The 27636-nt window shown below is 40.4% G+C and overlaps 1 protein-coding gene across 3 annotated transcripts; it reads left to right on the forward strand.

Moving 5' to 3' along the window:
- The first annotated feature begins 1743 nt into the window (after positions 1 to 1743).
- LOC124284245 (zinc finger protein 184-like) lies at positions 1744 to 25781 on the forward strand. Of its 3 annotated transcripts, none has more exons than XM_046720313.1 (3): positions 13033 to 13112; positions 18262 to 18342; positions 18839 to 25781. In XM_046720313.1, exon 3 carries the CDS (start codon positions 18844 to 18846, stop codon positions 22189 to 22191), a length of 3348 nt encoding a protein of 1115 aa, XP_046576269.1. In that variant the 5' UTR covers positions 13033 to 13112; positions 18262 to 18342; positions 18839 to 18843; the 3' UTR covers positions 22192 to 25781. The 3 variants fall into 3 exon arrangements, with proteins under 3 accessions (XP_046576270.1, XP_046576269.1, XP_046576268.1); XM_046720312.1 differs by lacking the exon at positions 13033 to 13112 and adding an exon at positions 13303 to 13555; XM_046720314.1 differs by lacking the exons at positions 13033 to 13112; positions 18262 to 18342 and adding an exon at positions 1744 to 1751 and having other exon boundaries at positions 19324 to 25781.
- Positions 25782 to 27636: the final 1855 nt, after the last annotated feature.

Here is a 27636-nt window from a genome sequence, read left to right on the forward strand (position 1 = left end):
TACGTTTGATGGGTCTTCTGGCCCTGTGTCCTGCTGCTTTGTGAACTGGAGACAGTTTTATACGTTTGATGGGTCTTCTGGCCCTGTGTCCTGCTGCTTTGTGAACTGGGGACAGTGTCATACGTTTGATGGGTCTTCTGGCCCTTGTGTCCTGCTGCTTCCAGAGGATGCCTGACGGTCCTGCAGACAATGTGTCTCATTGGTAACGGCTTTTGCCTTCACGATGTGCTTAAGTACCGTGAACTGCGCCTAACAAGTCTCAACAAGCTTTGTCCTCTCTGATTGTTGTCTGTCGGGTCGTGGAAGATCTCTGACATCATTGGCAGCCCTGTGTTTGTTAATGAGTCTTGAAATGATGGAAGGATTGCACCAAACTTGATGTCCAATTTGTCTGAGGGACATTCCTGCATTTCTCATGCCAATAAGATGCCACCTTGTAGCCTCTGACAATTTACAATGTGCCATGACAGTTATGGTTCTCAATATTCAGTCCAAATTGAAAGGAGAGAATGTGACATGTTGCACGTTCATTGAATATCTCCACAAAAAATCATGGTACACAGCAAGATGCAAAATGTAAATAAATCATTCAGAAACTTGCTGTTTTCTTAATTCACAGAAATATATGTATATGAATTAGGTGTTTCTTAATTAATTTTCATATGTATATACATGTATATGCATCCACATATTTTCTGTATATTTCAGTGTTTCAACCTGTTCTATCTCCGAATGCTTTTTTCTTGTCCGCTCTTTTTGGGTTTTTTAGCTAATACCTCATTTCATCATCCAAATGCATTGTTTTGTTTAAGATTATATGGTTTACATGTCATTTCCAATAATTCAGCAAAGTTTACCTCATTTTATGTTTTCCAAGCTTCTGTCATGGTTGATGTGTACTTGTCCTGTGTGTGGTGATGCTCAGCTGGTATAAGACGCCATGTGTGTCAGGAACCCATGTGTACTTGTCCTGTGTGTGGTCCTGGAGTGGCGAGTGATGCTCAGCTGGTATAAGACGCCATGTGTGTCAGGAACCCATGTGTACTCCTCACCAGCTGATTCCTCATGTTACATCTCCTCAACGTCATTTAGTAAGGGAGATTACTCATATTTTGCCTTAAAATATCAGAGTTACCCTTCTTTGATTTGTTACCTCTATTGGCAATTGTCTAATTTCATCTAGTTACCTGTGTCTGTGTGTCAAATAAATTTCAAAATGAAAAGCAATTGATAGCAAGTTATGTTTATTTTCCTCAAAACACAAATGCCTGACGCGACTCCATTTCCATATCTGCAAATTGGAAAAAGAGTAAGCAGGCTTTGCACCTAAAAATAGCTTTCCCTCTATATTCAGTCATTTGTGAGGTGAAATGGGGTTTAAGGTTGTACTTAAGAATATATTGCTCACATGACAACGTGCATGCATGTGTTTGTTAGGCTGCTTGTACGAGCCCAGACTGAACCTGTTCTTATAGTGCTAGCTTGCTGAGATACCGTGCCGCAGTGAAGCATGAATACCCCACTCAGGCATATTATACTGACTCCGAGCTGACCAGTCCTTATTTTACCCATTCATGCCGAGCACCAGGCAGGGAACAACAAGTACCATATTTTAATGTCTTTTGGTATGACGCGTCCGGGGATCGAACCCATGACCTTCCTCTCTCTGGGCAGACGCTCTAACCACTAGACCAGTGGCCACAGAGATGGTCTGGTGCTGATGGCCTCGGTGCCTGCCGGGAGATAACGAGGTCAGGGTTCAGGGAAAATCCAAGGACTGTACAGCTCGAAGTCAGTTTACCTGGTCTGAGTGCACTAGCCATATTGAGTTATGGTTAGTTGACCCAGCCTTGTTAAATGACATTGGTCTAGTACCATACCCACACACCAAGGTTGCTATATGTGTGCAATTATTGTGAATGCAATGTTTAATACCATTTCGTCTGACCTCACCTCATTTAGCTGCAGCCAATATCACCTTGCCTGACCTCACTTGACCAATCCACAGGATCCACGAAACCAATACAACCTCACCTCACACGGCCGATACACAGGATCCACTAAACCAATACAACCTCACCTCACATGGCCGATACACAGGATCCACTAAACCAATACAACCTCACCTCACATGGCAGCTACACAGGATCCACTAAACCAATACAACCTCACCTCACCTGGCAGCTACACATGATCCACTAAACCAATACAACCTCACCTCACATGGCAGCTACACATGATCCACTAAACCAATACAACCTCACCTCACATGGCAGCTACACAGGATCCACTAAACCAATACAACCTCACCTCACATGGCAGCTACACAGGATCCACTAAACCAATACAACCTCACCTCACATGGCAGCTACACATGATCCACTAAACCAATACAACCTCACCTCACATGGCAGCTACACAGGATCCACTAAACCAATACAACCTCACCTCACCTTGCAGCTACACAGGATCCACTAAACCAATACAACCTCACCTCACATGGCCGATACACAGGATCCACTAAACCAATACAACCTAACCTCACCTGGCAGCTACACAGGATCCACTAAACCAATACAACCTCACCTCACCTTGCATCTACACAGGATCCACTAAACCAATACAACCTCACCTCACATGGCAGCTACACAGGATCCACGAAACCAATACAACCTCACCTCACATGGCCAATATACAGGATGCACTAAACCAATACAACCTCATCTCACATGGCACCTACACAGGATCCACTAAACCAATACAACCTCACCTCACATGGCCAATACACAGGATGCACTAAACCAATACAACCTCACCTCACCTTGCAGCTACACAGGATCCACTAAACCAATACAACCTCACCTCACATGGCAGCTACACAGGATCCACTAAACCAATACAACCTCACCTCACCTGGCAGCTACACATGATCCACTAAACCAATACAACCTAACCTCACCTGGCAGCTACACAGGATCCACTAAACCAATACAACCTAACCTCACATGGCCGATACACAGGATCCACTAAACCAATACAACCTAACCTCACATGGCCGATACACAGGATCCACTGAATCAATACAACCTCACCTCACATGGCCAATATACAGGATGCACTAAACCAATACAACCTCACCTCACACGGCCGATACACAGGATGCACTGAACCAATACAACCTCACCTCACATGGCCAATATACAGGATGCACTAAACCAATACAACCTCACCTCACATCGCCGATGCACAGGATCCACTGAACCAATACAACCTAACCTCACATGGCCGATACACAGGATCCACTAAACCAATACAACCTCACCTCACATGGCCAATATACAGGATGCACTAAACCAATACAACCTCACCTCACATGGCACCTACACAGGATGCACTAAACCAATACAACCTCACCTCACATGGCCAATATACAGGATCCACTAAACCAATACAACCTCACCTCACATGGCCGATACACAGGATCCACTAAACCAATACAACCTCACCTCACATGGCCGATACACAGGATCCACTGAACCAATACAACCTCACCTCACATGGCCGATACACAGGATCCACTAAACCAATACAACCTGATCTCACATGGCAGCTACACAGGATCCACTTAACCAATACAACCTCACCTCACATGGCAGCTACACAGGATCCCTAAACCAATACAACCTCACCTCACATGGCAGCTACACAGGATCTACTAAAATCACAACCTCACCTCACATGGCCTCACATGGCAGCAATATACAGGATCCACTAAACCAATACAACCTCACCTCACATGGCAGCTACACAGGATCCACTAAACCAATACAACCTCACCTCACATGGCCAATATACAGGATCCACTAAACCAATACAACCTCCCCTCACATGGTCGATACACAGGGTCCACTCGACCAAGATCACCTCACCTCACCTGACCACCGAACGTCTGTACAATGACAATATAAAACAAAATAGCAACATCGTCAATGATAATATACTCAAAAGCAAAAGTTATTGTGATACACAAACAGCAGACAGAACCAGTGTTAGACTTTTACTGACTCACTGTTGCGGGCCTGGCACCCTCGCCTCACTGACGCCACTAAACGTCCATAAAAGTGCAAGGGAAGATCAGGCCATATCCGAGGAAGGATTTGGCGGAGTAGTATAGACAATGATGGTACGGGACCAGGTCCTCCCAAGGGCTCAATCTAAAAATGAGCCCTTGGGGAGGCCCTAATCCCGTACCATCATTGTCTATACTACTATCGAGTGGCATGCAAAATTTGACGAAAATCGGTCAAATAGTTTCTGAAATATTTGAAGCTGAAGTAGAAGTTGTGATAAACTGTTTCTAGAAGTCTGGTGCGCGCAGCTTATAAAACGGGTTCAAGACATCCTTTGCGTTTCTATAGACGGAGCCCAGTTTAGGAGGATGATGCAATCACAGGATAGATCTGTTATAAGAATCTCATTTTCGCTAGGGCTACACATTTTTCCAGCAACCACAAATCCCATATTCGACCCGATACCAAGACAGGTATGCAAAAGCTGGCACCACACAGACTGTTTCCATAGCCGACAGCTCGGTAAAGAAGGGATGGTGCCACATCAGTGAAAAGAACTTTTTCCACTCACGTGCTCCTGAACGCAAGTGTTGTGTGTTCCACTTAAAACGGTCCGAATTAACCGTCGTGGTGGGAAGTTCAACAGTTGTCGAACTGTTGCCAGATAGGGTACGGGTTGTAGTGGTTGCTGGCTGGAGTCGGAGGTGCGTGTTTAGAATCTGTCTGTCTTGTTAGGAACCGTGTGTACAAAATTGTTTACATCCCCCCTCCCCCTTACCCAAGAACAAAATGGTTGAACCCCACCCCCTCTTAAAATCATCCTATCACGCACACGCACGCACGCGCACATACACACACGCCATAAATTATGAACTGTCCCTTACTGGTGCACAGTCTATAACTTGATTGTTGTATACAAACGTCGCCTTAAGTGCCAAATGGTGTTCCTATAAACGCTGAATCGACGAGCAGTGCCACGCTGGGAGGTACCAGACTGAAGAATATCTATACAGCTTTCCATCTGTCCCCGTGGCGAACTTGTTCCAGAACGGTAAATTGAAGCGTTTTCCTGACTTCTGCACTTCTAAGACTGCACTGAGTGGCAATGATAAGCGTCTGGTTGTGTGGATTTGTGAAGTGGCCATGCAGGCCATTTTTCTCGAACGTGTCATGCTTCTTGCAAATATCGAACAACTGTTAAGTTGCCCTTCTTCCACCATGTTAACCATATCTTCCAAAGGTCATGCTTTGTTGGGACTCACGCTGTTATTACTCATGTCACGCTCTCACGACAAAACTGATAAATCTCACGATAAACTGGTAAATCTCACGCTAAACTGATAATTTTCACGACAAAACTGATAAATCTCACGCTAAACTGATAAATCTCACGACAAAACTGATAAATCTCATGACAAAACTGATAAATCTCACGCTAAACTGATAAATCTCACGCTTAACTGATAAATCTCATGACAAAACTAATAAATCTCACGACAAAACTGATAAATCTCACGACAAAACTGATAAATCTCACGACAAAACTGATAAATCTCACAACAAAACTGATAAATCTCACGACAAAACTGATAAATCTCACGCTACGCTGATAAATCTCATGACAAAACTGATAAATCTCATGACAAAACTGATAAATCTCACGACAAAACTGATAAATCTCACGCAAAACTGATAAATCTCATGACAAAACTGATAAATCTCACGACAAAACTGATAAATCTCACGACAAAACTGATAAACCTCACGACAAAACTGATAAATCTCACGACAAAACTGATAAATCTCACGACAAAACTGATAAATCTCACGCTAAAACTGATAAATCTCACGACTAAACTGACCTCACGACAAAACTGATAAATCTCACGACAAAACTGATAAATCTCACGACAAAACTGATAAATCTCATGACAAAACTGATAAATCTCACGACAAAACTGATAAATCTCACGACAAAACTGATAAATCTCACGACAAAACTGATAAATCTCATGACAAAACTGATAAATCTCACGCTAAACTGATAAATCTCATGACAAAACTGATAAATCTCACGCTAAACTGATAAATCTCACGACAAAACTGATAAATCGCACAACAAAACTGATAAATCTCACGACAAAACTGATAAATCTCACGCTAAACTGATAAATCTCACGACAAAACTGATAAATCTCACAACAAAACTGATAAATCTCACGCTAAACTGATAAATCTCACGACAAAACTGATAAATCTCACGACAAAACTGATAAATCTCACGACAAAACTGATAAATCTCACGCTAAACTGATAAATCTCATGACAAAACTGATAAATCTCACGACAAAACTGATAAATCTCACGACTAAACTGATAAATCGCACGACATAACTGATAAATTTCACGACAAAACTGATAAATCTCACGCTAAACTGATAAATTTCACGATAAAACTGATAAATCTCACGCTACGCTGATAAATCTCATGACAAAACTGATAAATCTCATGACAAAACTGATAAATCTCATGACAAAACTGATAAATCTCACGACAAAACTGATAAATCTCACGACAAAACTGATAAATCTCACGCTAAACTGATAAATCTCACGACAAAACTGATAAATCTCACGACAAAACTGATAAATCTCACGACAAAACTGATAAATCTCATGACAAAACTGATAAATCTCACGCTAAACTGATAAATCTCATGACAAAACTGATAAATCTCATGACAAAACTGATAAATCTCATGACAAAACAAAACTCACGCTAAACTGATAAATCTCACGACAAAACTGATAAATCTCACGCTAAACTGATAAATCTCACGACAAAACTGATAAATCTCACGACAAAACTGATAAATCTCACGATAAACTGATAAATCTCATGACAAAACTGATAAATCTCACAACAAAACTGATAAATCTCACGCTAAGCTGATAAATCTCACGCTCAACTGATAAATCTCACGCTAAACTGATAAATCTCATGACAAAACTGATAAATCTCACGACAAAACTGATAAAACTCACGCTACACTGATAAATCTCACGACAAAAATGATAAATCTCATGACAAAACTGATAAATCTGATGACAAAACTGATAAATCTCACGACAAAACTGATAAATCTCACGACAAAACGGATAAATCTCACGCTAAACTGATAAATCTCACGACAAAACTGATAAATCTCACGACAAAAAACTGATAAATCTCACGACAAAACTGATAAATCTCACGACAAAACTGATTAATCTCACGACAAAACTGATAAATCTCACGCTAAACTGATAATCTCACGACAAAACTGATAAATATCACGCTAAACTGCATTAATGCACATTTTGACCGTCTTAAATTACAACATAGGTCTGAATACGTCGGTTTCAGTGTCTTTTCTGAGAAAGAAATTTACAATTATGCGTTGGCTTCAGACCCCTTGAACCTGGCATCAGGTGCCACTCTGGACCCGGCCTGAGCCTGTGGCCCAAGGGCCTGTCATATCTCAAGCTCTCTTCCCTCTTTGAGTTTGAAGATCTGTTTAACACATTCTTTCTCCGGTTCAAACTCAAACAATAATTCACAAAAGCACCAGTGTAAAATGTCACAATATGTTTTGCGAGTGAGTATAATATTGGTCTAGCAGCAACAGGGGTCAGGTTTCTTGTGTTAAACGATGCTATATTAATATTAAATTGTTGTGTTTAGATTCATTAGTGAGGCGTGGTTTGCTGCTTGCTGTACTGGGACTGCTGGAAGTCAAGAATAATGTGGAAGCTTCTCGAACAGCCAAATTGATCCAGAAGGTATTTAAACTATGTAAGTGGGACAGGCACACATATGTACATCTTTCACATACAGTGGTGTACAGGGACGGCAAATACTGCAGTTGCCCTTGTCGAAACTTGCAGAGGGCGCTACTGGCCACTTTCCGTTATATAGTAAGGTAAGCTAGCCACGGATGGTGGAAAAGGATTTTTCTTCAGATTTCTGATATGTCTTTGATTGTCATGGGAGAGAAGCACTGGATCGTTTAACTATTTATATAAATGTATTGTGTAATGACCGCATGCCTCATAGCACCACTTGTCAAATATTTTCAAGATTATGGGTGGCAGATGTTTGGACGGGGGCGACATTTCAGAGATTGCCATGGGCGTATATTCCGTAGATACGCTCCTGTTCACATAGCACCAATATCTACATCAATACCTCATCAACACCTGCAGCGTGTGAAGATCACTTTTCCAATACCCAGGCTAGACCTGTTTCGGTAGCTTGACCAACCGTCGCCACAGAATAGAAATGTTACATCTCCAAGAAACCTTGTTCGGAAATTGTTGGTTATGAAAACTGAAGCTTCATATTTCTTAAATTTATAAAGATCATCATGAAATTAGATTATTTTGTTCGGCTGACATATTTGCATTACATTTTTCTTTTTTTGTTAACATTGTTCTGTCAAATTATCGGGAGAAAATACTTAACTTCCCAAGGCGCTCATTTTAGATCCGTTCAAGTGAGGACACGTCCAACGAAACATACACATTTCTCTGACTAATTGATGGTTTCCCTCTTGGGGTATCCTTATGATATCCATCATTGTCTGTGGGACATGGTGGCACGTTCTTCCTATATTTTCTGCAAAACAAACACAGATTGTCAGCTTCATATATGAAGAATGGTTTCGGATTTCTGATGGTAGATAAATGAATTCATAATGGCTGTTCTGAAGACCAACATATTGTAATAATATATTCTGTTAACATTAACAATAGGTAAAGGCTCCTGATTTGAACCTTAAATTTTCTTTTGTCATATTGTCTCTACCCGGAGCCAAGAGCCATTCTTCACCAAAGAAACGTGTCACATCTTCCTTTGCCATAAACAACCGTTAGGGATCTAAAATATACACATGGAAATACGCATCGCAATACCAGTGTATGACTGACTGACTGACTGAGTTTGGTTTTACGCCGCTTTTAGCAATATTCCAGCAACATCACGGCGGGGGACACCAGAAATGAGCTTCACACATTGTACCCATGTGTGGATTCGAACCCGGGTCTTCGGCGTACCAGTGTATGAAGTATGAAATAAGGCCGCCCGTGCATGATGTAAGTAATGATGTATATGCGTTGTACAGAGAGAGAGAGAGAGAGAGAGAGAGAGAGAGATAGATCCCGTTAATCGCCTCTTAGGACAAGCATGGGCAACTGTAGATCAATTTTAACCCGGATCTTCACGGGTCAGTACTGGAATAAGAAACAAAAACAAACAAGCAGTAATGTGACACTTTAAGATGATATATTTTCGTCAGTACTGGAATGAAATAAAGTTGACTGTGATATTATCATCTTAAGTGTTTTTACAGCTAAATTACTGCTCCTATATTACATTGTCATGTTCCTTGTGCTGGAAGTGAATCTGGTCTGTCAATGTAGTTCCTTTAAAGTAATTTTGTAACTTAATTTTAGAATAACCGATAATTGCAATTGTTGTTTAATTTGTGTTTCACACTAAATTCTTTTGCGTACGGATTTCTACTTTTTGAATACACTTAGTATTATTTATGGTTGGAAATCAAAACGTAAAACAAACAACCAGATATATTCCTAGCAACACTGCACTTGCTTATACCCGGGACATGTTAATGTACATGGCGTGTTAGTGAAGGTCGTATCTTATACCCGGGACATCTTAATGTACATGGCGTGTTAGTGAAGGTCGTATCTTATACCCGGGACATCTTAATGTACATGGCGTGTTAGTGAAGGTCGTATCTTATACCCGGGACATCTTAATGTACATGGCGTGTTAGTGAAGGTCGTATCTTATACCCGGGACATCTTAATGTACATGGCGTGTTAGTGAAGGTCGTATCTTATACCCGGGACATCTTAATGTACATGATGGTGTGTTAGTGAAGGTCGTATCTTATACCCGGGACATCTTAATGTACATGGCGTGTTAGTGAAGGTCGTATCTTATACCCGGGACATCTTAATGTACATGGCGTGTTAGTGAAGGTCGTATCTTATACCCGGGACATCTTAATGTACATGGCGTGTTAGTGAAGGTCGTATCTTATACCCGGGACATCTTAATGTACATGGTGTGTTAGTGAAGGTCGTATCTTATACCCGGGACATCTTAATGTACATGGCGTGTTAGTGAAGGTCGTATCTTATACCCGGGACATCTTAATGTACATGGCGTGTTAGTGAAGGTCGTATCTTATACCCGGGACATCTTAATGTACATGGCGTGTTAGTGAAGGTCGTATCTTATACCCGGGACATCTTAATGTACATGGCGTGTTAGTGAAGGTCGTATCTTATACCCGGGACATCTTAATGTACATGGTGTGTTAGTGAAGGTCGTATCTTATACCCGGGACATCTTAATGTACATGGCGTGTTAGTGAAGGTCGTATCTTATACCAGGACATCTTAATGTACATGGCGTGTTAGTGAAGGTCGTATCTTATACCCGGGACATCTTAATGTACATGGCGTGTTAGTGAAGGTCGTATCTTATACCCGGGACATCTTAATGTACATGGCGTGTTAGTGAAGGTCGTATCTTATAAGGACATCTTAATGTACATGGCGTGTTAGTGAAGGTCGTATCTTATACCTGGGACATCTTAATGTACATGGCGTGTTAGTGAAGGTCGTATCTTATACCCGGGACATCTTAATGTACATGGCGTGTTAGTGAAGGTCGTATCTTATACCCGGGACATCTTAATGTACATGTGTTAGTGAAGGTCGTATCTTATACCCGGGACATCTTAATGTACATGGCGTGTTAGTGAAGGTCGTATCTTATACCCGGGACATCTTAATGTACATGGTGTGTTAGTGAAGGTCGTATCTTATACCCGGGACATCTTAATGGACATCTTAATGTACATGGCGTGTTAGTGAAGGTCGTATCTTATACCCGGGACATCTTAATGTACATGGCGTGTTAGTGAAGGTCGTATCTTATACCCGGGACATCTTAATGTACATGGTGTGTTAGTGAAGGTCGTATCTGCGTCTGCTATTTCCTCCCTGTACCCAGTGGCTGGTTCAGGGTTGGGCCTTAGTTGTCAACCACGGGTTCCCCTAGCCCTAGGTGTCATCATCCACCGATGCTCACACGCTGTCAACCACGGGTTTCCCCTAGCCCTACACCTAACAGAACGCTTAACTTACAGAACGCTGTCAACCACGGGTTTCCCCACCTTACACTTAACTAGCGCTGTCAGGGGTAGCCCTACACACTAAACTTACAGAACGCAGAACGCTGCCTAGCCCTTACACCTAAGACCCCACGGGTCCCCACTAGCCCTAATGTAACTTACAGAAGCCCTTACACCACCTAACTAACTTACAGAACGCTGTCAAGCCACGGGTTTAGCCCCCCCTAGCCCTAGCCCTTACACTTAACTTACAGAACGCTGTCAACCACGGGTTTCCCTAGCCCTAGCCCTTACACTTAACCTAACTTACAAGAACGCTGTCAGCGGGGCTGTAACGATGTATCGAACTATTACAGAATGGATTGCAACTGTTGAATCTCCTATGTATCGAACTATTGATGGATTGCAATTGTTGAATCTCCTCTAGCAATTAATCACTGGAAGAAACGAAAAACTATCGATGCATCGATAAAATACAGGATGTTTGGGTGCAGACTTGCAGCTTCATTGAGTTTATGTTTTAACTGTTTTCTTGAGCTGGGTTTCAAGTTTCTTGTCAGTTATTAAAAGAGACTGAAACTACTTCAACTTGTTTTTATTTCATATAAACTATACATTCATTTGGGAAATGACTTCATATGAGACAATGCAAGGAGAAAAAACAACTATTGCAATAGTTGGTCGCAATAGTATGTTATAATGGTGTACGGAACTTTGCCCACAACACTTTTTACAAGGGAAGAACTTTGCCCACAATAATAATAATGCAACATGATATAAATGATATCAAATTACTTTTATTAAACTACACAGAAATAGCATATAATATAGCACATTGATAGTTGAAAATGAACTATTTCTTATAATTTCCATCTTGTAATGCTATGTAAATCTGTAGACAACCTTATTTACTTTGTCAAGCTTTGTAGAGGTTCAAAAACATATTAGCGAGCTGGGTATTAAGGTGGGTAAATAGTTAAGGTAAGTGTTTATTGTAATTAGAAAAAGAAATACCAACAAGCACAGAAGCCTTGGTGGAGTGCAATTAATGTTTGATTTCTTTTATAAATAACACATCCTGAGCAGGATATTAAGGTGGGTGAGTATTAAAATTTATATTGTGGGCAAAGTTCCTCCCCTGTAAAACTTGTTGTGGGCAAAGTTCCTGTGGGGAAAGTTCCTTGTGGGCAAAGTTCCTGTGGGCAAAGTTTCTCGATTCTGTTGTAATAGACTATCGCTATCTCAATAGTTCTTCCCCTTCAATAGTCACCCCCCCTTGCTCACCCCGGCGTCAACACAGTGCTCAGTGTGTGGTATGATTGATTGTGTAATTCAATCATAGACTGCCGAATCCTTTTCCGAAGCCAGTAAAATAATAATTAAAAAGAGCTTTTTTGACGATAATATTTTTTTATCAATGATGACAGTAGGAATAATTGAGCCTAATCATATAGAAAACCTAAATGTCTGATTATTTTACTGTTTGAGGAAGTTAAAATTAACTAAATTTATCTAAATTTAACAAAATGAACATATGTACGTGTCCATGATTATTGGTGTTAATGTACAATAAGTGGGGTTTTGAATTTGAAACACACAGTAAACGTTCCGTAGACAAAGTAGGATAGGGCTTGATTACGAAAACGAGGACACCAAGTGTGTTTACTTTGTCGCCGAGGTAGTTATCGGACTTCGGCACTTTCCGTACCAGTCCGAAATGTTACGGAGTCTTACCAACCAATCAAATTACCTCCCTTTCCGCGTACCTTGCTAATGGCGAGAACACAGGTCAATAACGACGCTTCAACTACTTTTGTTCCAGATTTTGCTGCAGGTAATAGGTGTTCTAAGTGGGACAGTTATGTTGCAATATTTTTTTGAATCCTAAATATTATGATTGCGCTCGTATTTAGCTGCATTTACAGCCCGGAAGCGCGCACTGGGCGGGATTTCCATTTTCTTAGCCATTTTGTGTTGTCGCGTCGATATTTTCGTTCGTGTGCAAAACACTGTAAATCTCTCTCTTCGGGTTTTTCATTATAACTTACTGAATCGATGTGTATATTAACTTTGCCTTAGTTGTAAATTTGTAAAATTTCATGCTATATTTGGCAAAAAAAGTCCCCCGAAGTCGTGAGGCTGTTTTCACTGAGAACTGAACCTTTTGCGATCCGGGAAATGGGAACTTCATTTGAAATTCGGCATCCATCTTGATTTTCTGAAACCATTCGTAAAATCATTAGGGTGCGCAAGTTCGTCTTTTCCCTACACTAACAGGTGATTTATACATTCTTTGTTAGCGAGAGCTCGGAACAATGCTACTACAGAGTGCCTGTATCGATTTCTGACACGTTGGCTACTCGAGGGCTTGTCAATTTCAACTGTAAATGACCGAGACCTGCCCAATCATGATTTTACTTGCTCCCCTTTGGATTTTGACGGTTTTACACTCATAAAATCAACAATTGGTTCATCCCATGCCATAAAATCACTCATATTTTATATTTATCACGATTTAACCCAAAAGTGTAAAGTTGCATTTTTGTAGAGAAGAGAGAAGAATGACCTATATATGCACGTTGCTAGTGGAGATACCACGAGTGGATGTAGGTCTGGTTGCAACATGATGGTTTGTTGCTAAGTACAGGTCTTGCACATAACTTTACAAGTAATAGGACCCAGAAACCAGATATACATGTAATTATTTTCTGCTTTTCCTTACACTTCTATTTGGAAGTTCAATATCAAAGTCAATGTTTACTGTGCAGTTATACAAAACACAGTAATGCATTAAAGATGAATTGTTCAGATATCAACACTGTTTTAAGAATAATATTGAATGTGTATGTTAAGTGAAGTATAGAAAATGGTATTTAAAGCAAGCACAAATGACAAGTGGTTGATAACTCAAACATTAAGAGGTGACTTTTAGGGGTCCAAGTTTCAAATACCATTGATGTAGACCAGGAACATGTTGAATATGAATTTGTCTTGTCACATATTTGATGCATGATTAATTCCTTTGGGATTTTTATGCTGACAATCTTTACTACAAATCCATACAATATGCAAACAGCATCAGCAAATGCTTACTTTAACAGTCTGGTGACATGTAAGACTGAAGTATGTTGTGATGGCATATAACAGGAGACTGGCACAACTTGTCGCTAATTTCTGTGGTGAACAACTCACTTTTGTGCTATTACATCACTCCAGCAATATTTTTAAGTTGTATTGAAACTGGAGTTTGATGGAATTATGTTTTCCATAGGTTTTGGTACTTTTATGCTTAAATTGTTGTAGTTAAGGATGACGAAGTTTGATAAGACCAAAAGAATCAACTCTAAAACTGTTAACTGTAAGTCTTAGATTATAAACTAACTGTACCAGATCATGCATGCACATTGCCTATCTATCTATGTCCATCGGTCCGGCACTTGTAATACACTGGTTTTATTGTTAGCTAGTATGTTTGTGAAGATGTGATAGAAATGTCACAGCATTTCATGAGAGCTTGTCAGGCCAGCAATGTGCATAAAAAGTTTCTACACTGCAATCAACATGCAGTGTAATACAAGTAAGTCAAGATTTCACTGGCCAGTTAACATACACACTGCTGGTAACTGAATGTCATCAGTATACACAACTGGTCACTTATGCTAGGGTTACACTATGTTCCAGCTGCATTTCCCCAAAACATAGTGCGCAGTGGGATTTGGGCCATTTTTTCCCTCCAGTTCAAGTTTTGTTCACGGTAGCCGTGATAGGCCATTGGAAAAACAGGCTGCTTAGTCCCTGAAGCTCAAAGGCGCCTTATGTTTTGGTCTGCTGTCCACTAAGGATGCCTGAGTGAAGATAACTCCAAATATCAAAACAATTCTACTGAAATGGATTCAACTTTTATTGTAGCTCTTAAACTATGCAATTTACTCTTTTAATGCTTTTAAACACCTTTGTGGTTTAAGTCTACTTTTATAAGTGAACATCTATCAACTAAGTTGCTTATACACATTTCAATTCTAAATTCCCGTATTGGGATGAAACATAAATACATGTTGCTTCCTTGTTAAACGGGCGGTGGGGTAGCCTAGTGGTTAAAGCGTTGGCTCGTCACGCCGAAGCCCCGGTTCGGTTCCCCACATGGGCACAATGTGTTAAGCCCATTTCTGGTGTCCCCCGTCGTGATATTGCTGGAATATTGCTAAAAGCGGCGTAAAACTAAACTCAGTCAGTCAGTCCTTGTTAAACAACACACAACTAAACTCTAAAACATTGACAAAATCATGTGTACCGTCCATTGTGAAATGTAATATTATCATGTCCATAGTGAGTGTCTTGAGGGGCGTTTTGACGCACTGTTTTCTTTGCTGCGTTTTGTCAAACAGTTCTGTCAAATGCCATTATCCTCCTGGCCTGTCGCGTTCTGATGGGTTCCCTCACGTTTCTCATGTTTTCATCAAGGTTTTGTGTGTTCTGTTAGACTTTCTTCTGATGAAACGTGGACACTAGCCAGATTTGGAGCACGTTTGTGTCCACGGTACAAAAATGAAGCCTCCGAAACAATAACAGCCATTGTATCCTGAGACTGAGAGACAAGAGCAGCATGAACCCCCAGATGGAGAAGATGTTGTGTTTGTATGTTTGTTGGGGGCATCCATCGAGTCCTGCCGGGCTTGCTGTTAATACTCCCTCCAAGATAAAGTGCACCGAATCAGACCGTAGTAGAACGCAACATGGCGTATCTCGCCGGCCCTGGATGCGTTTCATGCCTGGATGAGTAGTGATAAAACAGGACAAATTGGCAACCATAACCCTAGTCTGCTGTTAGAACTGGGACAAAACGGGAAGCAAGGGTGAAACAACTGTGACAAAACGCCAAACAAACATGGCAGAACGTGACAAAATGTGAGATGCTCGGGAGTACACATGCCTATAGTCCCACTACGGACCGCCTACAGGTTTCATTTCGGGCTCTTTTGCTTCTTTCTCTTTCTTCTTCTCTCCAAGAACTTGTGGTACAGGATGTTCATGCTGTGAAATGTTGGCACTGCAGCTCTCAGGGCTGAGTCTTTGTTAGGCCTCTCGCCATCCAACTCGGGAATAACACCTCATCATTGAGTAAATAAAACAGATGGGAAATACATTGTTTGATGATGCAACACTCACATCATTGCATCTACAGATTTAAGTTTCTGAGTTGTTCAGTAAACTGACTTGGTGAGTACTGCGGTTGGTTATATTCCATTTGTCCCTTGGTATTCTGGATTTGACCAGAATCTGGTTGACAACAAAAGTCATATCTGACAAGTCAACATTGCACCTTGAACTGGTATTGCTGGTGTCATAATTCAGGATAAAATAACTGGTCACTCTAGATATGTACTAGTCATGAGTGACTGTGTCTATCCCGGAAAATCAAGATCAAGTGTTGCAAATACATGGAACATGCGTGGGGCATTTATTTCCTGGTATTGATCAGCTCTAAAGGATTAGTTTAAACACATAGTTGTCATGACTTCTACTTCTAGGGTGGATGGTATGAGAGGTAATTGTCATCATTTTGGATGAGTAATATCAGCAATCATATGTATTGACACACTACATTTTGGAAGAGGAATACTGCAAAAATCTATGAAATGTGACAATCTATACTTTGAAATTAGACATGATATGGAAAATAGCTATACAATGTGATAATATGGTTACATAATACAACTACAAATTGTTCTCCTAGGTATTGAATAATATCTCATGTTACGGGCAAAGAACTGTTCATGATGCGGTCAACATCTGGGGTTCCTGGCCTTGGCCTTTCAGCACTATGACTTAACATGCTTAGTGCTAACCTCAAGTACATGCAGTGATCAGGTGGCCTTGGTCTGCTTCTCATATTTGTGTCTTACCTTCTGATACTTTCCATTGTTAATATGAAACTTCGACTTATAACATCTGTATACTTAATGCACTGTACTTAAATGGGTGTCTAGCCTAAGTGCAGTCTGTCATTGCCAATGTCTTAATTAGATTTCTAGGAATATTAATATGGAACAAAGCTAATTAGTTGTATTATTGTCTGATTTTCTTCTAGACCTTTTCAGGGCGGTGGGGTAGCCTAGTGGTTAAAGCGTTGGCTCGTCACGCCGAAGACCCGGGTTCGAATCCCCACATGGGTACAATGTGTGAAGCCCATTTCTGGTGTCCCCCGCCGTGATGTTGCTGGAATATTGCTAAAAGCGGCTTAAAACCAAACTCAGTCAGTCAGTCTAGACCTTTTCTAAGGTCACTGTTAAACAAATACCAAGGTACCACAGTCACAGGTATTGAAGAAGTTGATGCATTGACCATGGTAAACTGACTTGATGTAAAGACATCATTTTACCTGGTGGTCTTGTGAAGTGGTGTAGTGTATTGTATGAATTAATAATTAATATATTTTTAGACGTTTGTGTCCGTCATGAATATGGTACATTGAATATTACTATGTGGCCTGAATGATGGCATATATTTTATTCAGTGTCCATTCTATGCATTTATCTGTACTGGATGCACATGACTGTATGTATAAAAATCTGAAACAATTGTTGGAGTCACATTTGGCAGGGTGCAGTGAGTTGAGCTGAGTTGAGTTGGGTTTTACGTCACATCGTACCATGGACATGATGATAATGCAACAATAGATCCAGCAATTGTAAGGCAATTTGACATGATTTCCACTCAGCTGAGACATAGATTGTCCCAGAGTATGTCAAGATACTAAAAGCTCTATGGATGCTGAAATATTACACTTGTTCATATGATCTTGGCCATTGTTGTGTGAAAGGTCATGGTCTAAGGGAGACAACTATCTGGTTCTTAATTGTCTCCCCTTATGATGGTTTGATAACTTTTAAGATACACGTGAAAGACGTGTCAAATTTATAGTACTTTTTACATTTGACCATGGGAAATAATCAATTTATTTTTGTGTTACTGTTGTCTTTCAGATCACAAGTAAGTGTGGACAGTTGAGACAGTCAGGAGATAGCCTGACAGAGAAGACATCTAGACCGTCTGTTTGCCTTAAGGTAAGCCCTTCTTTAGCAGATGACCGTAGTAGAAGACTATAGACTTATACACTTAAGATATGGATGACTGATGGTTAGAATAATATGTGCAATTAGGCTCAGGGGCTGTATAATATAACAAACTGTTTTTTAAAAGATAACATTGATATGAGCATTTGACGTGAAGAAACAAATCAAGTGATTCTTGTTACACCTAAAGGTTCAGTACTGAAGATAACCATGCTGTTGATCACAAAACTCTCAAGAATTCACTTTATTTTAAAATTCAGGGCCTAGATTTTCGAAGCTCTCTTAGGGCTAAGGTAGTCGTAAGTGCCATACATTAACATTAACCTAGACTGACTATCTTAGTGCTAAGAGAGCTTTGAAAATCTAGGCCCTGGTTGATATTTTGAAAGACTAACAGTCAAGTAAATTTTGTGATGTTTTTTGACCAATTTGTTATTAGCATGTGAAGATATGAACAGTAACTGCAGTCTGAAACTTGAATTTCCAGTCACAATGTCTACAAAGGAGGAAGAAGTGGAGCCTGTCAAGAGTGAAGAAAAGTCGCCCCAGAAAACAGGTGTACAGAATACAGCACCTCCTCAAGGTGATGATCCTTCCAAAACTCCTCCTAGAGCAGAAAGATCGATGTCGCCAAGAAGATCAGCTCGCGGTTCTCCTAGGGGTCGGTCACCACGGAGGTCACCAAAAGGACGGTTAGAGGAGAATGAGATTGAGATCAGGGTTGAGGTCCATGATGATGACAGCCATCAAATGAATGAGAGCGAAGAAGAGGAAGAGTTTGGTCAGTCGAGAGAGCTTGAGGAGCTCATCAGGAAGAGATCAGAGGAGGGCTTTTATATGGATGATGAGGAGGAGGAGTTGGAGGAAGAGGAAGATGAAGATGATATGGTAGAAGATGAAGTTAAAGAGCCTGGTGGAGATGAGGATGGATTGAAGGAAGGTGAGGAGGAAAATACTAGGGAAGAAGTGGAGGAAGAGGAAGATGAGGAGAAGGCAGCCAGTGAGGAAGCAGGAGAGAAAGGGGAAGATATGCAAGAGGGAGACATGGATCTGGTGGATGAAGATAAATCTGATGATGAGGTGTTAGATAAGAAACAAGGGATTGTGAAGGGAAGAGGCAGGCCGAAAAGGGCATCTAAGGGTGATGTTGAAGAAACTATTTCCAAGTTAGGGAAAATGAAGACCAAGAGTCCAGTGAAGAAATTCGTTTGGGGTGATGATGAAGATGAAGTGGTATCAGTGGAAAAGACTGCAAAAGGGAAGACAGCGAAAAAAAACAAGTCTGCACCGATAAAGATTGTAAAGAAAGGCAAAGCAGCTGCTGCCAAAGAGTCAAAGGTAGCTGCAGACAAAAATGCTAAAGCGTCAAAAGCAGCCTCATCTAAAAGTAAAGGGCCAACAGCCAGGGGTAGTGCCAAGCCATCTGGTGCCAAATCAGCTGTAGCTAAGCAGTCAGCTGCTAAACCAACACAAGCTAAGCAGTCTGCTGCTAAACCAACACAAGCTAAGCAGTCTGCTGCCAAATCATCTAAACCTGCTCCAAAACCCAAATCAACTCCAAAGAAAAGAGGGCGTAAACCTGTTTCCCAGTCAGATGTTGCCTTGGTCGTTATAGATACCTCTAAAGAAAATGAAGAGATAGAGGAAAAAGAGGAAAATGGAGAGGAAAAGCCTGACACTGATTTGGATTATACTGTGCAAGTGAATGAAGCTGATGAGTTAGATGAGGATGATGAAGAAGATGACGAAGGTCCCCCAGTGTTGGAACCAATGGTGACAAAGTCCACTGGGAAGAAGATACAAGCTGCTAATGTGGAATCTGGTGGCATACAACCAAGGACTGCCCTGCAAATGAAAAGTATTCAGGTACGTGAGAAGGCTAAAGAACAAGTACCAAAAGGACATGAAAAACCCAAAGAACAAGTATCAAAGAAAAACATAGTAATGTCTGAGAATGAAGAGGAACCAGTGTCAAAGGATCCTTACCTCTTTGAAGAAATGAACAAGACAGGTTCTGACCAGCCAATCAAAGTGTCGAAAGGAAAGAAACGTGACTCATTAATTCCTTCTGGAAAAATCAAGGTCTACAAATGTGAATACTGTGACAAGGGTTTTATTAAGTTTCAAGGTCTTGTTAAACATAGGCGGGTGCACACAGGCGAGAGGCCTTATAAATGTGAGACCTGTGGCAAGGGCTTTACACAATCCCAAAATCTTATCATCCATCGTAGAATCCACACTGGTGAGCGTCCATATAAATGTACACTCTGTGGAAAGACATTCTCCCAGCTTAATAGTGTCATCAACCACACACGGGGCCACACTGGAGAGAAGCCTTATGCCTGTCCACTTTGTGATCGCTGCTTCCCTAACTCCACTGATGTTAAGCGACACATGAGAGTGCACACTGGAGAAAAGCCCTACAAATGCAGCCACTGTGACAAAGCATTTGCCAAATCGTTCGATGTGAAGAGACATGAGCGCACCCACACCGGTGACAAGCCTCATAAATGTCAGCTGTGTGGCCGAGGTTTTGCCCAGTCAGCTAACATGCTGAGACATGTGAGAACCCATGTGTTGAAGTGTGAGACATGTGACATGGTCTTCACCCTGCACGAGGAGCTGTTGGAGCATGTGAAGACTCATGGCGAGACCATGCCCTACAACTGCAACCAGTGTGATAGAGGATTCATGAGACTACAACACTTGAAGACCCACATCAAGAAACATTCGAACACCAAAGAATTCTCATGTGACGAGAGCGGGAAGAGTTTCAGTAAGAAGCAGAATCTGGTGAAGCATCTCCAGAATCATTCAGATGACAAGCCCTTTGACTGTCAAGTGTGTGGGAAGAGTTTCTCTAGTGTACAGAACCTGAAGGCCCACATACGCATCCACACCGGGGACAAGATGTTCACATGCAGTGTGTGTAAAAAGGAGTTTGTGAAGAAGGCAGATTTAGTACGACATGAGCGTGTCCATTCTGGGGAGAAACCATTTGTGTGTGTTATCTGTGAAATGGCCTTTTCCCAGTCCCACCACCTCAAGAAGCATTACACCAAGCATAATCTGGAGGAGTTGGAAGGAGTGGACACTTCTCTGCTGGAAGACTCTCAAAATGGGGCTGTGGTTGTCGTAGCTGCTCAAGGAGGGGAGATGGAGAAAATGACGATAGTCAAGGCTACAGAAGGAGCTGAAGAAGAAGAAGAGGAGGAAGAAGAAGAAGAAGAGGAGGAGGAGGAGGAAGTGGTGACACCAAGCCCAGTGAAGAAAGGGAAGAAAGCTAAGCCAGCTGAAGTGGAAAAAGCCAATAATAAGAAAGGTAGAGCTTCATCACGTTTAAAAACAACAAAGAAACCTGCAGGTAAGAAGCTTGAGGTTAAGCTTGCTGAAGTTTCCAAGAAGAGAAAGCAGAGTAATGACAGTGGGAAGGCTGAAGTACCACAGAAGAAGGTGAGAGGAAGACCTAAAGAAGTCAGTGCAGAGGCAGAGAATGGCGTAGAGGCAATGGATGTGGAAGCTGATGCTGGGAATTCTGTAGAGGCTGAGGAGGAAGTTGTAGAGACCCCTACAAAACCCAAGCTGAAGAAAGGTGGCATAGTTAAAGGAAAAGCTAAAATCAACCAGGCTGCTAAAAATGAAGCTGTAAAAAGTCATTTTGCTAAAAACCTGGCTTTGCGGCGAATATCCACTGAAAGTGAAACTCAGACTGCAACTCCATCTAAAGACTCTGTTGAAACCCAGACCTTTGGAACTCAGACTGGACGGAAGGATGATTTGAAAGGGGTGCGTATCCTCACAGCCACACCAAGATCTATTTGTGGGGATGAAGTTGAATGAAGGATTTGCCAGTAACTGTGGATATGACATTGACATACATAGGAATACATACCCAAGTACAATTCTCTCTGAAGTTGTATAAAACATTGTGGAAAGTCATTCAAACCAGTGCTGAAGTCTGCATCCAGGGATGCCAGATTGAATTTACCCACATGAAATCATCTTGAAACTCTGTACCCTGTATGATATGTGGTGTGTTAATGTCAAGGAGAGCTGACTCTTCTAAACTTTTGTCCAAATGTGAGATTCTGAAGATGGAGTGAATGTATTTTAGAAGTATGCTGTACAGAAGATGTGTTTTTCAGTAGTCATATATGTGTTTGATTCAAACCTGACTTTATAGGGACAATCGTGAGTGGCAGTATTTGGTTATTGTCTTTGGAAATCTATGAACAATTCAACTATCCTTCAAATAATTCCAGATGACCTAAGCTGTTTTTGTTTTGAAATTTTATCATTTCCTGTTTCTGTACATGTATTTCGGTTATGTGTCATAATTTTGAGGGCAGTTTAATTGTAAATGGCAGTTTGATTTTATGTTTTTATCTCCATGTTATTGAACGTTTGTGAATAATCTGCATTATGATAGTTTTAGTCCTTTACTGACATCTTGTGTGAGATATCCTGGACGAGATGTTTTGCTGTATTTGTCAGCAACTTTGTTTGATTTAGGCATGTGCATACCTGTCACATATATCATAATCATGGCGATACACTTGAAAAGTAGGTCCCATTCTATCAAGCAAGCAAGCTGACATCTCAAAATATTTATTGATTTGAATTAAAACTCTAGGAACTTGCACACATGAACTGATGAACTGTTGCATTTTGGGATACATGAATTTTCAGATTATGAATACTACAAATCCAGCATTGACTGAGGTGTGTGTGGTCAAAGGGAGATAACTCACCAGAGTTACATGTATGTTTACGATGTACAAGTTTTCTGTCCATATCAATTCCATGTGTACCTCTTTATGGGCAAGTTGTTCTGAACAATCCCAGTCATTTTGAGGTCTTTGAATATCAAGAATGTTCAAGAATGTGTTAAGAAGAAGAAATCTTACTCTTATTTTTTGGTAAACTTACCATTTTTATCTTGTGAGTAGAAAGTGGTCCACTGTGGCAATATAATGTGTGGTTTAAGTGCCTTTTTGCATCCCATTAACACCAATTAGATACATTATTATAGATGTGGTGGAAGAAATATTTTGATTTGTGAAATTGTCATGTATGTTTTGTCATAACTATTATTGAAGTGTTAAATTCATGCTTCTAATAAGAAGAGTAAACTAATTTCAGCAATGACATTGATCATGGCCTTAGATTGTGAGCCATGTCCGCTTTATATATTGATGCTTCACTCTCCCAGGATCTTGCTGAACCTTTCATGTGGATTTCATATTTATCAGTTTTTTTAAACATAAACCGAGCACTTTTGCATGGTTTTTTTATACAAATTATTGAAACTTGTGAATATAATGTTATCTGAAATCTTATTCATTTTACCTGTGTGTACAATTTTATCTCCATATAACTTGCTCTCTGACATGTGATGGATCATCTGCTCCAGTGAATGTATATAAATTATTTTCCTGGACCACCATGTCAGTGGCAGGTAACCCCATGATGGAACATCACGTGTTGACAGGACTCATTTAATGCCGCACACAGCAGTATTCCAGCTATATGACGGTGGTCTGTAAATAATCAAGTCCGGACTAGACAATCCAGTGATCAACATGAGCATCGATCTACACAATTAAGAGTCATTAGTATTCTAATCAAGTAAGGATGTGTTGCCAAGTATTTGTGACTCCAACTGTAGGGTAAGTTGTCACACTGTCCTAGTTCAGTCATCGTCCTGTGTAGGCTGAGGCTTGGCCAGTGTTTTTCAGCCAGCTGGTTATAATGTTGAAGTCCTCATGTGCAGAGCTGACCTCAGTTCTGTACATGAGTAATATAAGTAAAGCCCACTTTACGTGCTCATAGTTGTTTTAGGATTTGCATATTACATAGAAGGAAATAACACTCTCTCACTCCCTTACTCGCTCATCCATGTTGTGGTTTTCTATGCCTATGTTAGTAAGGAGGAAATGTGTGACAGAACATCCCGTGTAGACATAAGAACAATTTGAGACGACTTTTCAATACTTCATTATTCTATTCTCACTCTTGATGATAAGTACCTTTGGGCCAAATTGCTTTGAAAATGATGTCATTCCACTATTAATGTAGTTTGATGGCTATAGTTAGTATCAAATCAATCATGTTGAGCTCCAGCCTGTGGTTGCAAGGTAGTTAAGATTACAGAATACATGGATGATCGAGGATGATACAAGGCAAACATTGGTCTGGCCAAGATGTCCATAGTTAATATAGGTGTACCCCTCGACACACTATGCTTGTGAGTCAGGCAGGATGATACAAGGCAAACATTGGTCTGGCCAAGATGTCCATAGTTAATATAGGCGTACCCCACCACACACTATGCTTGTGAGTCTGGCAGGATGATACAAGGCAAACATTGGTCTGGCCAAGATGTCCATAGTTAATATAGGTGTACCCCTCCACACACTATGCTTGGGAGTCCGGCAGGATGATGCTGGAATAATTGTAACATACAGGATACATCATTGTGTACTTTAGGAAAACCTACTGTCTATTGTTAATATAGTCAGCATAGTGCTGACAGTTAAGCAATAATATGATGAATTCAGTTTCTTTACATGTTCTTAATAACAAGGTAACATGAATTCATTTATCCAACATTTTCAACCTTTCATATTTTCAAATTCTTTATCGCCTTATTGTATGAATTTTTGCACAACATTTGTACATAATATGCATTTTGATATGCCTTATAATATGTGGTATTGTAAACAGATGGTAAAAGTGTAAATATGATGTGCTGTCTAAATGAAATGCTTCTAGACTTCTGCTTTGATGTAATCAGTCTAGATAAATCACAAATAAGAATTTATTTTCTGGGAGCTGACTACTGTTGAAACTTTGGCTTTTGAAATAATTCAGAAAAGATGTTCAACTTGTAACCATGGCAGGTCTCTCGCTGTTGACTGCTTCACATTTTCAATACTGCCACATCCCTTACATGCAGACAGAAATGTGAATCAGATTACAGAAAGTGTTTCTTGTATTAGCCGAGCAAACCTATTTGTGTTATTGGGGTGTACTGAACTTGGGTTTCAAGTTAAAGAGAGATTAGAGTAGCATCCCCTTGCTGTGTCAGGATCAGTTTCCTCAGGTTTAGAGATGCATCTTGATTATGATGCTGGAATTCCAACCACATTTAACTGAACGCCAGGATGTAACTGAAAGATTCTTCAAAATGTTGTTTAGTGTCCACTTTTCTTAGGATACCCTCATTACGATTTAAATGTAATGCTGTTTTTAGTGATGTGTTAAATCTAACTTCCCATTCTAACTTCAACCAAACTTAGTGTTAAGCTTATTACCACTGTATGTTTCAAAGAGAAAAGACAAATTGCCTGACACTACCAAAACAGATCAGCTTGATCTGATCCCGACTCATTATGTTCAGAAATTCAATATAGATGTGCTCAGAGGCTGCTATTCGGAACCAAATCTACAGCAGATGTAATTGACATTTGGAATTATACTTTTCCCAGTGCATGTAAGGACTAAATACTAAGTAAAGCCTTTGGAGGGGTGTCGTCATATGAGCGAAATATTCTCAAGTACAACGTTAAACCCAATTTCACCTCACCTCACCTTTGGAGGGGTGACCTTTATTTCACTGTCAGCTGGACCCATAAGGAGGAACAAGGTTTAGTGTGTAGTTGTAATAATGAATGCAATCTCCTAATAGTCTGAATTCAAATTTAAGGAAGAATTTATTATGTCCCAATTAGAATAAAAGATTGATTTTTCCCCCAAATCCCATGCCTAAGGCACCTTGTTTTGGAATGGTGGATAAAACACCTAGTGTTTCCATGACTCCTGTGTGTGTAAGCAGATGTGATTGTATTGAAGAAACTTATGCTATTGGTTAAAGATGGTGGAACATTTTTGTTTAACAGAATTACCTTGGTCAATATGTGAAAGAAGTGTTCAAACTGTGTATTCTTCAAATTTCCATTTAATGGCATTGAAAACAAAAGCCACAGAGGAAGGTGTATTGTGGTGTTGGTATCCATGATGCTGTTATGTCTCTCCAATCCCCCTGAGGTCATTAAAACATTGATAGCTGCTTCACCCATCACCCTCAGTATTACACAGAAAGTCAGATTCAAGTTTGTGATTTATACCATTGAAACCAACAGTATGTTTTGTACATGATTCTTTATTGTGAAAACTGTGGGTTTAAATTGTGGGAAGTGATGTTTAGTGTGATGGTGAAAGGGAGGGATACACTATTTAGTGGGGGATGATTACATGGACATATATGCTCTGCTGGCTATATGGTATTCCATGCATCCTTATCAGTTTTGTTTATTATTTCATAAATAAACTGTTTTTCTAATTATTTTTGTCATAAATCATGAAACATGTGACTTGTGATTGTACGAATAAATGATAAATTCATCTTATGTTGGTTTTGTATTCTCTGTATATTCTCATGACTCTTCTTCCACCTGACTGAATGTCACCTGCCTCATGCTTGTCTGTCTCTTGTGGGATTGATCATCTCCACATTCCGAGATGTGGGACAGATTAGGTACCTACTTTGTCATGTTTGTCCCTCTCTGAAAATATTGGACAGAATAGGCATCATGCTTGTCATATCTGTCTACAGAATTATGGGACAGAATAGGTATCCTTGTCATATCTCTAGAATTGCTAGGAGGGAATGGGTACCTATATTGTCATGTTTGTCTTTTTGTTTGGATTTTGGGGACGAATGGGTGACTGTTAATAGGAATCATTGCTCCACAAATACATCATGATTTGCCTTTTCGGGGTCCTCCTAGAGAAGAGGTCCCGGGGGAGCTCTCAAAGAAACAGCCCACTGTAAGGTGCATTGAATATCTTTAGTATGCAGACAGCTAGCGAGGCACGATATCAGTTAGAACTAGGTCTGACCTTCGTGCCTCAATGAATGTAGTTTTCCTTAATGGAGTAATGACATTCTGAAGCTGTTCTGTCCAGTAATTGTGTGTTAGTCGGGATGTTATGTAAGATCCATGAACATGTCCAGTTGGTAATCCAGCTGGTAATCCCCTTACTGTCTGGCAGGTCAGACTCGGGACTGTAATCTTGTAACTGTTTACTGATGAAGTTGAAGCAAGAGAAGATTAGCTTTGTTTGTGGTAATTGATGTGAACTGTTACATTCGTAGGTGACTGGCTTTAGATGCAATAAGCTGCTGTATAATCATTTCAGATGTGATCGCCTAAATTCACTGTATCGACCGGGTTTCGACTCGTGTTGTGGAAGTTTGTGTTCGGCATACTGTTTATGTGT

The sequence above is a fragment of the Haliotis rubra genome, unplaced genomic scaffold, assembly GCF_003918875.1.
Source record: "Haliotis rubra isolate DU_JTF1 unplaced genomic scaffold, ASM391887v1 Scf331, whole genome shotgun sequence".
Classification (NCBI taxonomy): Eukaryota; Metazoa; Mollusca; class Gastropoda; order Lepetellida; family Haliotidae; genus Haliotis; species Haliotis rubra.

What these genes read in the sequence shown, in the direction of transcription:
- LOC124284245 (XM_046720313.1), top strand. Translation starts at nt 18,844, where the DNA reads ATGTCTACAAAGGAGGAAGAAGTGGAGCCTGTCAAGAGTGAAGAAAAG.